The following is an 18801-nucleotide window of genomic DNA, read 5'->3' on the forward strand; positions in this document are numbered from 1 at the left end:
TTACAAAAAAAAAAAAAAAAAGAGTTAACGTTCATGTAATGATCCCATTGTAAACACTGGATGCTTTACAAATAATTTACAGTGTAAAAGTGTCTGTATGTATGTGAAGACAGCATGGGACAGATCCTGCTCTGTGGTTTTCCTGATCTCCTGGATTTCAGGGGGGTTTTTTTGTTAGTTTTTTTTATACATGTTATTTGCAACAGAATGAATCCCTCCTCGAGTCTATGAAGATGGAAATATTGACATGTCTACATAAGGCAATTAAAGACTTATGTTACAAAATAATAATAATAACAGTGAAAACCAAGTAGGTTTGCTGTAGATCCTTAAAAATCATGTTGATTTATTTGGGGTAATGTAACGAAGGTCTAGAAGATTTAGGACAAAATACAGCTGCATTCATGGTGTGTTTAGACTTAAAATGAAACCATAGTGATCAGAAACAAACAACTTTCTCTGGAGGTTACAGCCGTGGTGTAGTTAAAGCACAAGACTTAAAATTTTACATGAATAAGGTTGTTATAAGGAGTGGCATTTCTCTTTAATTATATGGCAACTGTTGAAGAGAGATTCTCATATAAGCAGGGCATCTACTGCAATTTAAATACTGAAAACAAATGTTAAATGTTAAACGAGTCAGCTGGTCTCTACATTCAAGCAGAAGCAGGTGAAACAAAGAGGCAGATTGTAAAACATAATAACAGTTGTAAACTTGGGCATGAATGAAAGAAGCTGTGTTCCAATATCATGCTGTAAACTCCTTCAAAGCACATTCTGAGCATAAAGTTTATACCCAGAAGTTCACTAATTAAATGTTGGTGAAATAATATCCCATAATGCAATGCACAAAGAAAATGGCAGTACCACTCACATCTGCAAAAAGTAATTGCAATTAATTGACAAATACTAAAAAAAAATCTTATAAATATATTTTCTTTCTCTCTTAAGTTTAAAGGTCCGGTGTGTAGGTGTATGATTTAGCGGTATCTAGTGGTGAAGTCGCAGATTTCAACCAACTGAATACCCCTTACCTCAGTGTGTAGAAGAAACTACAGTGAAAAATGAATTTTTGGTTTGTCTATTTTGGACTATTGTGGAAACATGGTCATGTCAGTCTCTGTGGAAGAGGAGCATGGATGGATCAATAAGACATGGACACAGCAGTGTTACTCAGTCTTACTTCCAATTTTGCTGAGTGACCAGATCTGATTGGTTGCAGTTCACCCATGTTAGACAGTGACAGTTAACATTGGGACACAGCTCGAGGCTACACAGTTAGCTTGCCAACATTCAAAACCACTAGCAACAACTGCTTTAGTAATAAACTTGCAATGAAACCAGAGATACAGATTTGTTAAAAATGAACTGGCACACAGCACATTAACACTTTTTACTGCTTCCTAAACTGACAGGCAGGGATGTTGCTCCGAGACATTTGTGTGACTGTACAAACTGTACTCGTATTTCACATGATGGTGTTTCACAAAAAACAGGTACTCTGTCATGTTAATGTTTTTATCAATCAAACAACTGCACATCTATAAAATGATGATTTGAATGAGTCTAAAAGTGCTAATTGGCTAACAATAATGTAATTCTCAGTTAAATCACTGCCTTATAAGAGCACAGTTGTCTGACAACAAAAACAAAATAATATCAATGGAAAGTTTTATGTCCTATATTATTCATAACCACACAGAGTCAGAAGTTATTGAAAGTTGACTTTGTATCATTTATAGTTACCTGACTACATGTGATTTTGTGATCTCCCGAGTCCAGCTAACTATAAAGGTTATCTTTGTAAAGCCAACTGGAGCAAAAAAAAAGTGCTTGGACTATTTGTAATTATATAGATGTGGAATATTTGTAAAGAAAAAAAAATTTAAAAAGGGGGGACAATTTTGTCTCAGTCACACATTGCATTAGCATTGCTTAATATACAGAAGCTGCCACAACAGCATTTTAAAATCTTACTTTGCTGTAATGATGTATAAGTATTTCAAACTCTGAGTACAGTCACAGTGTAAGTCAATAACAAACCAGACTACTTTGTTAACAACAGATTAATAAACTTAAGCTTGGCCTTGGTCTCAGGCTTTGTGCAAAATTAGTCCAGCATCATCTGGTTTTACAAATGAGAGGAAAAGATTTCATACTGAGCGACAAGATAACAGACAATGGAAGACCAAAGTGCTTTTCAAATAATCAAATGCAATACACAAAGCGGAAGGCACATGCAAAATATATTAAAATCTAATATAGTGAATCAGTTAATAAACATTTCAATATACATTTTTCCCTGTAAAGACCTTTTTACACCAAGTGTGACATTTTTTTAAATTCATATTGTTGATGTTGATGTTATTTGAAGCCATTTTGATTTTTGATGTTTATGTGTGTTTGTCTAAAAGAAAATATCTATATTCTGCTGTTCACATATGTATAATAAACAGGATGTGATCCAAGTAGCAGGTTTACAGGTGTTTTAATTATCCAGATAACTCAGTAAACCTCTGACTTTTGGAGGAGGACAACAACATGGAGAATAGAGAGCTGAAGTCTTGATTTAGTGTCCAACCACTGGCTTCTGAAACTCAGTGTAATCTCTCATTGAGAGTAACTTTTACTGATGTTTCTGAAAAAGTGAAACATGTTCTGTTTGCTGAGATAAATTAGTATCTATTGCAGCAGTTGATGTTAATTCAAACCCAAAGTTTGCAACAATTCAATTGTTAGAAGCAAATAAAAAACTACAGCTCCCACAAACCATTGCAACAATTTCTCATCCAGGACACATATTCAAATATTTAGCTGGAATCTAAAAATGTTTTTACTATTTGGCCCTTCCTGCCCAGCTTTTGTTTCAGCCAGGTCTGGACTAGTTGGGGCTAACACCCTTCTCTGTTCGATTGGCGACCTTTAATTTGAACCTTTTTATTAAATAAACATTAGATCTTCTTTTCAGAGTGTACAGCCATACGAGCAGCTCTGTGGGGCTGTGCCTGAATGCAGCGGTGCTTTGAGCTAAACGCTAACATCAGCATGCTAACATGCACACAGTGAGAATGATAATTATGCTAATGATAAACAGGTCTAATGTTCATTATTATTTCCATTTTTTTCATCTGTTTCTGAACGATTCCTGAATCATTTACAATCTTTATTTAGCATGTTAGCATGCTAACATTTGTTAATGAGCACTAATATCACAATGAATGTAACAAATCTCTTACAATTCATCCTGAGGGGAACATGAATGAACCAAATCACATGGTTGTCCTTCTAATAGTTGTCGAGACACTTCACTCAAAACGACAAATGTGAACGTCATAGTGGCAATAAAAAGAAAAGTCAGGGGGTCCGAAAAGTCATGAATTATCCTCTGGGGACCATGAAAACATATACATTCAACAGTTTTTAAGATACTAATCTTATCTAGACATGGAGTGAACCACACATCATCCTGTTGAGTAAGTTTTTGTTCAAGGCTAAGGCTCAAATCAAAGCAATGGAAGCCAAGACAATGGTTGTGAAGGGTTTTTTTTTCAAAGGCGCTGTCTTAAAATTATCTAAACATATCTCAAGATTAATTATCTCAATATATAAGAAAACAAGCTAATCAACCTGTTCTTCTGAAAAAAACAATAAGTTATTTCCTCCCATTAATTAGGTTTATCAGAGATAAGGAGGAGCATGCCAACATGCATATTAGAGGGAAAATGGTGACATGATACTGAGCAGTCACAATAAAAACACATAAAAGCTGTTGGTGGCCTGCAGATGTCTAGAATTATTTGTTTGTTTGTTTTCAGAATACCAAATTTGTTTGGGACTTGGTGTGAAAAGGTCTGAAGGCACATTTAACACCAGAAACATTCAGAAGAAATAACCATCAGTCAGTCAGAGTTCTGTCATGTTACAGAATGGGTCCAAATTGGGAATAAAAGTCCTTTTCACAGTGTGACACTTGGCATTAGGTTGTTGTACTAGACGACTTAGTAGAAAAGAGAAGAAAAAATAAAAAGTGCAAGCAGCCCGCGCAGAAGAACAGGCGTTTCCACTTGACTGTAGGGAAACCAGAGTCTCAGAAGGTCAAAGGTCAGACAGGAAGCTCCCATACCAGGAGGAAGTGTCTGGACGTACACAGTGATGAGGAGTAAAAACAAAAAGCAAAAACAAAGATCTGTATATATTCAGGTAAAAGTTTTAAGAATTGGCAGACAAACTGCTCCTGCCTGAAGACCGGTCAGTCCATTCTGACGGAGTGGCGATCTCGATGGGGTCAAACTGAGGAAAAACCACGAAACACAACCTCTGGCCCACGTACGTCGCCCTCTCTGCAGTAAAACACAAGTCAAAAGTTAAATATCAGCTGTTACAAAATGAATCCCAACCAGTTCTGGGTCAGATTACTTGTAGCCAATTAGTGAACACAAATTGCATGGCAATTTTTGCTTTCCTTTAGAAACTCACCAATGAAGTTGTAGATACACTTTGGTTTTTCTTTCCAATGGACACCCAGGAAGTAGACAGGTACGCCGGTGAGCATGATGACTAAACCAACGCCACACACCACTGGCTCCGAGTAAAGACTGAAACCCAGCAGCAGTGCCCAGAACATCAGGTAGCACACAGGAACCAACAGGTTCACCTGCAGAAAATATGTGTTAAATGTTTATGACAAAACAATTTACTGGGAATGAGGGACACGTGGGGAGATGATGAATCAATTAAAAAAGGTAAAAAGCAGTGCTGAATAGAAGAAGATTGAAGATAGAAGAACAAAGTAGAAAGTACATTAAAAGAGATGATTCAAGTGCAAGTACCTCCAGTTTACTGTACTTAAGTGCAGTGACTGAGCAAATGTACTTAGCAGTAAATTCAACCTCTGGAAAAAAGACATGTTGGTACCTTGATGGGTCGGTACAGGTTGGGTTTCTTCCAGCGGTAGTACAGCAGACCCGCGATGGTGACGCCATATGACAGATAATTGATGAAGGAGACGTAGTTGATCAGGTTGTGGGTCTCTCCGATGCAGAGTATAACAATGGTGGCAGCGCACTGGAAAACATGACAATGTGATGAATATGAAAAGAGCAAACCACCAATTTTATCACTAGAGTTTGACGGGTCACGATGGCAGCAGGCTAATCAATATAGTCACAAAGCCCCTCTTCCTCTCCAGTAATGTTTTTCACCTCCTGAAGGATCCAAAGATGTTTCGAGATACATAATCTCTTCACTGTGTTCTGGGTCTACCCCGAGATCGCCTACCAATTGGACATAGCTGGAAAACCTTTAGAGTAATCATTAGAGTGCCACTTTAAAAGCTTTAAGATAGCTTTGAAAAGATTATATGCATGTGTGGTTTGATAAGAAGAACCATCATTGACCTCTGTGGGGCAAATCATGTCATTACAGCCTCAAATACTGCATATTTGCACCGAGATGACTATAAATGTGAGGTTGTACATACGCAGACGAGCAGGGCAGGGATGGGCGTGCAGTTCTTATAATGGATCATGGCCAGCAGGCTGGGCAGGTGACCCTCTCTGGCTCCAGAGAAACACAACCTGCAGGCACAAACATCAGACAGGTCATCAGCAGCTATACTAAAGCAGTGTTGGAGCATGATGGAGCGGGCAGAAAGTCTCACCTGGAAGAGGTGAACAGGTAGCCATTGATTCCTCCAAAGGTGGACAGAGCCACGGAGATGGGCATGATGACGGAGAACATTCCCAGCAACTTCTCTCCAAATGTCTGAACAGCAGGACAACAGACAAATTCACTGACGGGTACAGCCTTGATAAACAGTACTACATGAACTCCAGGTGGCCCATGTGAGCTTTAATGGCAGATTTATGTAGTTTTCTCTACTGTTTTATCTGAAAATGTTTCTGCCTGTCGATTCATTCACCATCAGAGACAAGGTCATCAGTTTGAAGCTAGTTTTAAGGCTGCATGCTTTTAGCCACACTAGTGGTGAGAGATGGCAATAATTTTTTTTAGCTCTACAAACATGTCAAATATAACAGATATCCAACACTCTGCATGCTGCTGTCAGCCTCATTAAGTTGACAATGCAAACATGTAAATATACTTAACTGCAGACACACTAACATTGCCATCAGCAAGCTGATAACAATGATAACTTAAAGCATGCTAACAATGTTTCCTCAAAGTGCAGCTAAACTGAGGTTGACCTTAGTTGACAACCTATTTACAGCTGAGCCTGACAAGCTGAGCCTCAGATGTCCTTAAAGGTCCAGTGTGTAGTTGAGGCTTATTGTCACATTTCAAAGAGAATCTAAACGTCTTACATGCTTTTAAATAACTCTGCAAATAATCCAACGTTTCACTAAAATTCAAAGAAGCATGATTTGTGCAACAGAACTTTGTTTTTTCTTTTTCTTCATCTTCCATTAATCATTTCGTGATCCCATTGGAGGGGCCTGACCCCGACCTCTGACCTTTTATTTATTGCTTGTAATATTCTTGATCTAGGAACTGATTTCCACTGCTGACCTAAACGACTAAAAGATAAATCATAGCTCCGACTGTTTGCCACTGATCATCATGTAGCCATATTACTCACTACAGCCACGGCATTGGATGACAGCAGCTCCTCGGGCGACATGGAGGAGAAGTAGGCGATGTTGGTGAGTGTGTACACAAAGGTCACCAATGGTATGGAGATGTAGATGGCACGAGGTAGATTCCTGACACACCATGCACAGATGATACAGTCAAAACCAAAAATCAATTAAACATGCATGGAAGTTGATCAAAGGCACTAGAAAAAAAAAAAATCTGACAGGTTAGCAATTATAAAAAGTAGAAGCTGTGGGCTGCACACAGCCAGTGTGGGGAGAAAAATAACATAGGCTTTTTATTATTATTTTTACTTTTATCTCTTTAACTCCGCCAAAAAACGGATTTTAAGCTTATTTAAAATGCAATGTCCCCTAATGTGGACGCACACTCAAGGTGTATTGCGTTTCTTACTACAATAGGTCATGAATCATATGATTTACAAGGGACATGCAAAGACATTTTGAAGTTGCTCTAACCTGACAAAAGCGAAAAATAAAGCAACTTCTATCAGCTACATCTGCTTGTTGTTTAAAACTTTATTGCAACCTGAATGAAGCATGATCGTGACCATAGCTACCTGGCTTAAGCTAGAGAGAAGCTAACATGGTTGTTGGCCTGCCAAGACGTGCTAATTAATTTAGTGCAGTTTATATTGGCTGTAAACAATATCTGATCTCCACAGAACACATGGTACAGTATCTGAAGAGTTATCTTGAATGAAGGCTATATATTTTAGCCAACTAGCAATCTGACTAAGAATGGCATAATATAAGGCAATATTGTGTGATGTGATGCACAATATTGCCAAGCTACATGCACATTGTTTGGTAACAGTAAAGAATAAAAAAAATTAAAAAAGAATGTAAGCCCTAACATCGCTCAACAGAAAAGTGTATATGTACAGAGAGTATATTTAAAGATAGACATTAAGGGAATAGTTTCTTGTTTGTTTAATTGGCACAAAAAAGTGTAAAAAACATTTTAGAGCAGTTGCTGTACATGCTGTTTTTTAACAGGAAAAACACATTTTCCAGGGAGTGCTCTAAGCCAAAAATTAATCCAGCACATAACGCCTGGTAAAACTACATATTGTCATTTTAGGCTTGTAATTAGGGAGCTTTAGAGGTGCTGGTTGGGGGATTCTGTCCCATTAACAGAGTTAGGTTAGCTGTCTCCACCTGCTTAAAATCTTTATATTTTTATCTTTAGTGTCATGTTAAACATAAAGCCAGAAAGTGAGTAAATACATTTTCCAAAATGTCAATCTATTCCTTTAAGACTTGATTTAGACTGCCTTTGAAAAAACCCATAAATGTCACCAAAAATCTGAACAAGCACTGCAAAGAAACAAGCTGAGATGGAAGCACTGAAATAATATGTTGACAAGGCGATGAGAAGCATAAATATTCACCGTCTGGGTTCAACCACTTCCTCTGTGACGTAGTTGAGGAAGTTCCAGCCGCTAAAGGCGAAGGAGGCCTGCAGGAAGGCCAGAGCGATCTGACCAACGGACGGCGTCCTCTCCAGGGAAAAGGCCACCTGAGGAGTCAGCGCCTCATAGTTCCCTGGAGGATAAATCACACATTTCAGTTTGTTTTTTTATTTCAGGGAGCAGTAAAGCTATAGACCACAGGCTGATGATGTTACCATTGCAGATTTGGACCAAACCAACGACAATGATGAGGCCGAGAGCCATCAGCTTCCCCACCGTGAAGACATCCTGGATCCTGGTAGCCATTCGAACGCTGGAGCAGTTCACCCAGGTCAGCAGTACTGATCAGAAAACACACTCTGTCAAGATCACAGTCAAAAGTAGGACATGCACAGACTTTTTATTTGTCCTGAATGATCTTCAATTTCCTGTCCCAGGTCTACTCTCACTCTTCGATAACAAAAAGGCATAAATACTCAGGAACAAAGCTAGTAAACCTTGAGTTTAGAATATTATATCACAGATATACAATAAGTTCCCAACCTCGTGTTTCGATATTGTATTAATACATCTGTGCCAACAATACTTCAGTTGGCACTGTTTTACCTATTTTGGCATTATGAGTTTAATTCAAAGGACATTAAATGATGGCATTAATTATACACAGTTGATAGGAAGTGGAGATGCATTACCCATCTTAATAATAAGAACGCCTTGTTGGGCGTTCAGATAACATAATAAACCCCCTTCCTTTACAGCTTTCTGATGTCACCAAGGAGGTTTGTGTTCATCAATGTCTGATGGTTCAGAAAAGAAAAAAAAATCTGACATTCACGCACACACTTCACCTCATATCACTGGCCTGGTACATGCAGTGGTGAAGAAACAGGGTTTGAAAGTCTCTATTTTTTCATGTTACACAACATTTCTAAACCAGTTACTTTCTAAGATAACTGAGCCATTATAATCCCCAAGCTCCATAAAACTACTACACCTGTTTTGCTAGGTCATCGCTTGATGACATTACTAGAGTACGACATCATCAACGTCTTGACCAAGTTCCTGCAGAGACCAAGAAGACTTTAGGTGACTATTTTCAAAGATCTAGTATTACCAACCACGACAAGTAAACTGACTTTGAGACGCACATTTGGTGGAGCGCTCCTTTAAATATTTAAGTGTAGCTCCATCCCTACTTTGTGGAATAGGTGCTGGTTCTCTTGCCGGCGGTGGGCGGCAGCAGCCAGTTGCCATGGGAGGCAGGAATGTGGGAAACGGGCAAGAGATGGGGGGGGTTGATTGTTTCACCTCGTCCATCATTGTCACCAGCTTTGCCCCACTCTCTCTCATGGTGGCCTCACTCTCCAACACAAAGACAAACTGTCAGCCCCACAAAACAAACCACTTCCGTTGCGAAGAGCAAACAAAACATGGCGAGGCTCTCCCCCCGATGCCCCAAGGAGGCTGGGCAGAGCTCACGTTTCAGCATCCAGCTCCAAAAACAAGTGTGAATGATGGCGTCAGAGGCGAGGAATCACACGCTGAAGGCCTGCTGTTTCACCTTGCCAACGGGACTTCAGGCCTGACGTTATATACTCATTGATAAGACAAAGTGGATTAATGTCCGTCATTGCAGGTCCTGTCAGACAATACACCAAGCAATTAGGCAGCCTGAAAGGTCCACATTGATCCATGTAATGTCTTGGCCTGTGTCATGGCCTCTCTTAGTACTGACATTTATTTTTTTCCATACAATCCATTCTTGTTGTTTTTTAGGGGGAAAAAATCCAGGGGTGGGTAGTAACAGTAAGTAATACACATGAATAAAAAAGTATTTTTTAAATAACAAGTACTACTCATGATCTATATACTCCTTACTCAAGTATATTTTTGATCCTGCATGACTGCCACCATCCTGCCAATCATCTGTTCAAACTGCTGTCCTCAGGTAGAAGATACAGGTCCATTCAGACCCGGACTAAAAGGCTGGCCAACAGCCTGTACCCCAATGCAATAAGACTGTTAAACTCACAAGGGCTGCTAAGATAACTGCTTGTTCACATTATTCATATTATGGTATCTTGGGGCTATTAATTTATTTATTCATATTTTCAGTATGGGGATGGGAAGCCTGTCTGTTTATGCATGGGATCACTTTATCCTGTCACTTTGCACTTTAAGGGGAACTGGAGAGGGGGGCACTGGCACTTTTTTTGGTAAATGTAACTACTGCTCTGTGTTGTGCTCCACACATAATTTCGTTGCCTTTGGACAATGACAATAAACTCTTGAACTGAATTGAATTGAGCCAGTAATGCACTTTCTACTTCTCTACGTTTGCCATTAATTCCTTCCTTTCAACTAGTCTGCTCTGCATTGAATGTGAAGAGCTCTTCTACTGCAGATGTTTCATGCTGCCTGGAAGAAAAATAAGCATCTGCTGTCTTTTGACCATGAGGCGATGATGACAGAACAAAATCCAGAACAAGAGATAGCTTTGAATGACAAATGTCTGGACACCACTGATCACACTTTTTATAACCAAATCTAAACAATGCAACAGTTGCATGATGAAGTGCTCTCTGTTCCTCTGAAAACCCTGAGATCGTAAGTTACACACACATACACACACACACACACACACACACACACACACACACACACACACACACACACACACACACAGCTTTCAAAAACACAGAGAAAGTGCAAGGAATTTATCAAACAGTGTGTCTGTCTTTTCTAATGTAAGCTGCAAACATTAGCAGGGGTTAGGGGTTATTTCAAAAGCGTCATTCAGGATTCAAGCAGCTCTCTACTGCTAATTGGATTCAAGAAGTTTACACTTCAGGAACTTGTTGCCTGTGACAGCGTTACGCTTGCCAAGCACATCAGTTTAAACTGGCAAACCTTATCCACAAATCTTTATTTTCTTGTTAAGGTAAAACATACACTACTGTTGAAAATATAAACAATACAGCTAACCCAATCTAACATCCAGTCTTTTAGCCCTCTCGCCCTTCTAAAGCAATGCTGTGCATTATTTACTAGTGCCATAAAAGGTTTTTTAAAAAGCCTCCAGCTAGAAGTTACATAAGAGAGATTTTACACGTGACCACTTCCTCTCTGACACACGTCCCAAAGGAATGGACCTGTAGTTTATTGATAAACTTGATTATAATCAGCATTAGAAGAGATTTTATTTTATTTTTCTAAAAGGAGCACAGAAGGAAGATCAGAATTCACTAGCAGCAGCAGAGCAACAACAAGACTTCATGTCATTCTTCATTAATGAGGCAGGTGTATTGTCTGGAGCCAGTCGGCAGCAAGATGCAGTATACTGTATACCATCTATCCAAAGTGAATCAGAATATGAGTAGTAGTGGAGCCATTATGTGTTTTCAGCATCTTCAAGTGTTTTTTTTTTTTTTTACTTCATGTAGCCTCCCACTGAACTTGGCGTCTACCAGTCCTGTTTGAGCAGACAATGCTAAAATGTAAATTTAAATCAAAGACTGTACAAGCCACTTACAGAGACAGGTGGCAGACAGCATCCGTGTCGCCATGTACGGAGGAACGCAGTTTGGGAAAACGGGCTGCAGGACATAGCTGGAGAAAGTGAGGGCGATGACAGCCAGCGTGGTCGGGTACATGATGAGGACGGCACTCCACAACAAAAGAAACCTGAATAAGAAAAAAGACATTCAGTGGCATGAGACAGATTCAATAAAAACATAATCATTAACTCACACAAAAATCACCTTTTCTGCTTTTTGAGATATAGTTGTGGAGGGTGAGTTTTAACAGACTTAACAGACTTTTCAAGTATTTCAGAAAAAGAAGGCGTAAATGAATGCTTGTTTCTATCTTCTACCGTTATATGAGTATTAGGGGTTGGTTTATAAGATAAGCAGGTGGGTGGTGCCAATTTTAAAGTCAGAAAACCAGAAGAAGAGGGACCAACAAGATGACATAATTTAAAGAGTGCCAGTAGAAGCACAACCCGTGAAAAACAATGTAGAATACAGGATGGAGGTTTGTTAATTATATTAATATGAGGAAGGTCACATCAGACACTCAATCATTTTACTTAAATTTCACTACATCACAGCTCAATGGAAAAAATGCTTCCATCTCCCATTGAGAGCATGAACTCTCTTGCTTTTTGATCTTGCCATCTGACACACGACAGTCTTGTACATACAGCTCCATGAAGAGTGAAAACTGAAAAAGGGTTGCAATTTTCAGACACAACCATGGATTCTCTTCACTCACCCCATCAGACCACCGAATATCTCTGTGACATAGGAGTAGTCTCCTCCAGATTTGGGGATGGTGACGCCCAGTTCAGCATAGCAGAGGGAGCCCAAGGCAGCGATGCAGCCTCCTAGTAGCCAAACCACCAATGCTAAACCAACTGACCCCGAGTGCTCCAGGACCCCCTTTGGGGAGATGAAGATCCCGGAGCCGATGATGTTACCTGAGGAGAGGAGGAAGGAGGTATTAGATACGGAATACAGAACTTTGAATGTTAACACCAGGAGAAAATGAGGTCTCCATATAAACAGATAAAAGGGAATCCATGAAATCTGGACAGTCATTGTTGAGCTTCAGGAAAATGTACTTCTCACATGTGTTTTCACCCTTTGTCTCTGCATGTAATCAGATGTAGGACTCCAGTCACAAACTGGATGACTTTAGATCTGACAGAATCAAAACATTGTGACACTTGACAAAAAAAGCTCACAGCTTTTGATCATATCACATCAGCGGATGGAATCTGCCCATACAAAACAAGATACCTTATCAATTTGGTGTTTATTTTTATTTTTTTTATACAAGATGATCAGACAGATAATTGTTTATATCTGTTTATCAGATTCTGATGTAAATATTCAAGTAACAAGCTAAAAATCTTAAAGGGATAGTTTGGGTATTTTGAAGTGGGTCGATACCACAGGTTTCTTGAACAATGAACATGTCATTCAGTACTACATAGGTTTACATTTTTGATTCGACTGCTGCTTACTGGCGGATGGAGTACTTCATACAACCTCACTTCAAAATACTAAACTATCTTTTTAAACCCAGAAATGACGAAATCTTACATCTTACAGTCTCACATACAAAATACACAAAGACACACTATTGTTTTTAGTAGTAAAGTAATAAAGTAAGTCATAAAAACACATTTTAAAGGGCATTAATTATTAACGTTAATATACTATTGTAATGGTTAATCTGGTTAAAGGGTGCATGATGACTTGTTTAGGACTTGTAACACAAAGTTAAGAACATGGGACCCATTGGTTTTGACTTACAAAAATCTGAATATAATTCCATTTTTAATTTCTGAAATAAATATCAGACATAATAGCAGGGACAAAATGAAAATGTTGAAGATGTTCAAACAAAAAAAAAGAAACATTAATCTAGCCTATGAACTGAAATTTGTACAGTCAGTGCAAACATGTTTACACATATATAGTACACAGCATGTGTGCATTTCACGTGACTTGTTTGGAGGGTTTTCACCCTGCACGTCACCTTGAACATCTCCGACATTAAAAACACCAGTGACCCATTGAGACTCTTGAGTAACCCAAGTCACACAATCCAAACTGTTCCCTGCTGAGTTTATACAGAGGGCATTAAAACACAAAGAGCTTTATAACAGAGTGAGTTAGAGAAGGAGGTAAAGGCCATCACTCAGGCCGGGACAATCCCTCCTGCCCAGAGCTTCAGTATGCAGTGTAGAGTACCAGCAGATCCGACACATTCAGACTACAGCGCTACCAGTAGCACGGCAGAAGGCAGCCAAGTGGCACAGACATCCATTACATAACGAGACATAAATTATCTACTATGGGCTGCAGAGGTGGGAAGTGACCGACTCACCTTCTACATCTGTTTATTCCTGCAGCTTCCTAAAATTCACACTGCAGGACAAAAACAGACTGGTGTTGTGGAGATGAAGGTTTTACAAAAAAACTTGATTCAATGTAATCTAGTGGCACATGACTCTTGATGCTGAGCCTGGTCCAGTGTGCAGAGCAGCCAGCCTGTTCACTCAGTCCTCTCTTTGAATGGAAAGGTGCTTCAGCATTCTGCACACAGGACCTTTCTCTTGTTCTCGAGAAGGATTTTTACAAAAATGTCCGCCTTGAGTGAGCAACAACAGCTGAGAAGGAGAGGTGGCCCAGTTAGCAAAAAACCTGCACCAAAAACTAAGGAGGCTGCAGGTCAGACCTCAGAAGGACGTAACGTGCAACTACTAGACAAGCCTTAAGCAGGATCCTGCAGCCATCTGCTCTCCTACTGCATTTAGTTCTTATAGATAAATAACAAGTCTGCAAACAGTGTATCGACTGCATTTATATAGAACTTCTATAAAGCTTACACAGAACTTTACATTTTGCCTCTCATTACATCCATTCATACACTGATGGCAGCAAACTATCATGTAAGGTGCTGGTCTGACCATCAGTAATAATGCAGGGTTCAGTGTGGACAAGAGGAGCTGAGATCAACCCTGCATTTAATGGATAACCTGCTGAGTGCAGGAGTTACATCAGCCACACTGTTGCACTTATTTATACTTCATTTTGACTCATTCCCACATACAGTACTCTGTCCTGCTGCCCCAAAGACTCACTAGAGCACAAAATGTGTATTAATCCACCGCTGGCAATAGTCCCAAACAAATACACTGTCTGTAAATCTGGGTGTAATGCTCATCACAAACCAGACAGATGAACAACTGAGAGACAACTTTCCAGTCCTATATCCTCACCACTGATGAAGAAATACAATTTAAGATTTGTCTTGAAGGTGGTACCAAAGGAAAGACCATGTGATTACCTAAATTAAAAGGATTAACCTCGAATTTAAACCCACCTTTGGTCACCCATTGATTTGTGGACGACTGCTGATACCTTAAGTTTGGCATTATGGTGGCTGCTATCTTGTTTTTTTTGGAGCAAGAAGTGAACATATTTGTAGCTTGTGGGTGACATAGTGCAAGTTGGGCTGTGCTTGGTTTTAAAGGTGTATTCAAGCAAGAAGAAATGGCATCCTATGTAGCCACACCCTGAATCATACCATGTTTTATCTTCTATTTGTCTCTAAATGGGACCATAATTTACAAAATGAACATCATGCTGCATGGAAGATTTGAAACTAGAGACTGAGACCATAAACTCTGTCAATTAATTACATACTGTCATTGCTACATCTAGAGTATAGTAGCTGTACATAGACTGCAGTATTATGTGACACACACTGACCCAAAAGTCTTCCTGAGTACAACCATGAGAAAAGGAACGTCTGTAGACATACACACACACAAACACTGAAATTATTGCATCAACAGAATTTGATCCATTCAATCCAATAACATTTGGAAAGATTAGAGGAGCTGCATCATCAAATTGTTTCCTATCATTCATGTGTGTGGGGTGCTAACAGGAAGTCAGCTGGCTCAGTAAGAAGAAGACTCTCATCTTGTCAACTGCTTTTCAGTCTAAACTGTTAGGATTTAGGCCTTGTGTCCTGCTTTCAGTGTTTTTCCTTCCCCTTCCCCTTTATGTCATGCCGTCTAGTTCCTCATCACATGCCAGTACAGTAAGTATCAAGACCTGGCTCACCCACAAGATTCCAGACTCTATCAGATCTGTCAGTTTCCCAAGTGGTAATGGACGCTACGGCCAACTCTTTTTGACGTCTTTTCTTTAGATCAACTATGTTACTAACCCTGCTCTCTGTTGGATCTACCACATCCAGACCCATCTCATCCTCTGCTCCAGTTTTTAGATTTTGGCCACAACTAGCCCTACACGTCCGGGCATTCCCTCACTGCAGACCCCACTGCTACTCAGCCTCAGGAGATTCAGCTTCTCCGCCTGATTCAATATACTGCTTAACTGATTCTGATCTCCTGGCTTGTGTTTGCACCACTGCCATTTATTACAACATCAATGAGCCACAGTGTTACACTTTATTTTGACTCAATCCACGTACACCGTCCTGCTGCTCCTCTTGTGTTAGTAACCTTTGCAAAAAAATAATAAATAAATACAGTGGCGCCTCTGTTTTAGGAAATGACTGAAAAGATGATAGTAAATAATAAAATCCAGCTTTTCTACAATCAGTTTGTATAGTGGCTTCATCTCAGCCTTCTCCAATTTCAATTATATTGTTTGCTCAAAAAATCAAATTATTTTATACACTCTGACAGTCCAATTATTGTATTAATGTCTATCTCTGTGCTAGGGGTGCTTTAAAACTAGACTTGACCCTGTAAGACACGGGCCACAAGACCAGGTAATAAAGCAGGACGCTGATGCAACTGTATTATACCAAAGTTAATTAATGCTTAAAGGCCAAATTTTAAGATTTATAACAAACTAGCAACTTTCCAACTGACAGGAGTTGAATCTGAGGCTTCAGAGACCACTTAGAGTGCAGGACCCTGTAACGTTAGCACACTATGAGGGGCCCTCGGTAAAGAATTATCAATGGGCCCCTACTGACACCCAGTGTCTCCCACTCTATATGCACTGAGTATGTATCAGTAAGCAATTTATGGTCATTTGATTACATTCAGTAAAATATGAACTAAAATATTAAATGCAATACCAGACTGTAACTGAGGCCCCAACGTCAGGTTATAAAGCAGGGGCCACAAGGTGAACTTGAACAGTGCCTTTGGGCTCCTCTGAGGTAATAATCCAGTTTTGGGTCAACAAGGATGATCTATAGAAAATAAAAACCTCAAAACCACCACATTTAAGATGTTCATAAATCACTTCCATCCATCATGTTAAAAGTTTAAACTTTAATAAAGAATAGTAATTCCTGTGGTCTAATAAAATACTGTGGAAACGACTGAAGCTGAATCCAACCGATACATTCACACTGACATTTCTCCATCACCCTCCTGCTCTCCATACGTTTAATATTAATACAATCAGTGATTTGTAGGAGCAGAGTGGTGCAGCCGGCCCTCTGCATGCAGCCTGACTCCCTGCAGGCCCCCACACTCCCTCCCTCCCTCCATCCATCCATCCAGCCTGGATGATGCTCACATTTACTGTGCTTAGGTGTGTTTAAAGGTCCCTGCTGTTCATTCTGCTCCAGCACACAATGTTCTTCTGCTTGACCACCAGCTTCTGGACTTCATATATTCAGCCACGTAAGCACTACAACTCAGTTTGATGTGAACCCACATGCAAACAAACATGGAGTCCCTATTTTCTCATGATCAATGCCACATAACTTTGATTTTCTTAATTAGTCTATCTATTACAAGACCCCATGGGACTGAAGCTTCATTTTAACACTTATTGTGAAGTCCTGCAGCAGTTTAAAAAAAAAAAGCCCAACTTGTTTTTAGAAGTTTTGCAGTGATAGAGTGAAAGACTGAGCTGATCCCAAGTGGCAGCTCTCTCTTGTTTTCCTGCCTCACCTATGATGATGGTGCAGGCGCTCAGCAGCCCGATCTCCTTCTTCAGAGTTACTCTGTCGGGGATTTTCTTCTTCTTCTTCTTGCCGTCCGCCACGGTACCGTGTGGCCGGGAGCAGATGCTGCTGCTGCCGTTCTGTCCATCCATGTCCGCCTGCCCGGGTCCGGTCCGGTCCGTCCAATCCACTGTGTCCACCCAGTCTCAGTACTCCCAGTGCTCCTGTCCTCTCCTCACTCCGTATTCATGCAGACTGAATGGGCTGCGCTTGCGCAACAACCTGCCGCTGTCCAGGGTAGAATGTTAAATACCCTGGACTCACCATGATGCGTTCAAGGACACTGGGAGGAACAGACCTACTGCTCTTCCCTTTGGATGATTCTTCACCTGTTCATATTTCAAATGCAGCATGACAAGTGGTGATAAGTACTCAGCATACTATAGAGGAATTGAATAGGATCTATGAATATGTACACAGTCACGTACAAGGAAAGTCTCAGCCCCATTACGGTTGACAGTGATGCAACAAATACACATCTGGAGAGAAATTAGTAAAAGGACTATTCATTTTAAGAGCAAACACTATGTTTATTCAGAATGAATAAATTAATAGCCAACCTTATTCCCAGATGTATGTTCTACCTGTGACAGATACAGATTTTCACCTGCCTCTATAGCAGACTCATTCTGGCAATGCCCTAAACTGTCCACCTACTGGAGTTCAATCTTCGAAACACTGCCCAATGATAGCCAAATAGCAGGAGAGGACAACAATCATCTCACTAGCACTAAAGCCAATAACAAAATGAGTTACTTTCTTAGCATGGATACTAATTGTTCTCCACCAATCTGGACTCGGTAGCTGTTGAAGGTGTTGCAACATTTTAAACTTGAAAAAATGAGACTCATATTAAGGCTCCTCTGACTTAATCTTATCCTGTCTGATGATGGGAAACAGGTTCAAAACGGTGATGTGTGGAAGGATTTCCCAGACAATCCAAAGAGATTTTACACTTGACCCTTCGCCCCGTGTGTCATTTAGCTGTCTCCCTATATTACGAAGTCCAGGTTAAAGGGGAGACTGAATGGGATTTAGGATGGGGTCAAAAGATTATCAGTGTAATGTTTAAAAACTGTCTACTACTATCAACTATCATTTAACCCAAACCCTCCTAGTTAAATAAAGAGCCAGAACCAAGCCTTAAGAATCCAGTAGCAGTGAATTTGTGGAAGAAGTTGCTGAGATGAATATATATATATGAATATATATATATATAATATATATATATATATATATATATCTCCACACTT

The 18801-nt window shown here is 39.8% G+C and overlaps 1 protein-coding gene across 1 annotated transcript; it reads right to left on the minus strand.

Moving 5' to 3' along the window:
• Positions 1 to 311: 311 nt before the first annotated feature.
• On the minus strand, positions 312 to 17751 carry slc7a10b (solute carrier family 7 member 10b). Its single transcript, XM_019279581.2, has 11 exons — positions 17496 to 17751; positions 12305 to 12509; positions 11562 to 11713; positions 8245 to 8370; positions 8009 to 8162; positions 6599 to 6722; positions 5660 to 5763; positions 5480 to 5576; positions 4915 to 5064; positions 4477 to 4654; positions 312 to 4340 (listed from the first exon to the last, which is right to left on the minus strand). The coding sequence occupies exons 1-11, from the start codon at positions 17638 to 17640 to the stop codon at positions 4210 to 4212; spliced, it is 1566 nt and encodes a 521-aa protein (XP_019135126.1). The 5' UTR covers positions 17641 to 17751; the 3' UTR covers positions 312 to 4209.
• Between the last annotated feature and the right edge of the window lie 1050 nt (positions 17752 to 18801).

This window comes from Larimichthys crocea, chromosome XXI (assembly GCF_000972845.2).
Source record: "Larimichthys crocea isolate SSNF chromosome XXI, L_crocea_2.0, whole genome shotgun sequence".
Lineage (NCBI taxonomy): Eukaryota > Metazoa > Chordata > Actinopteri > Sciaenidae > Larimichthys > Larimichthys crocea.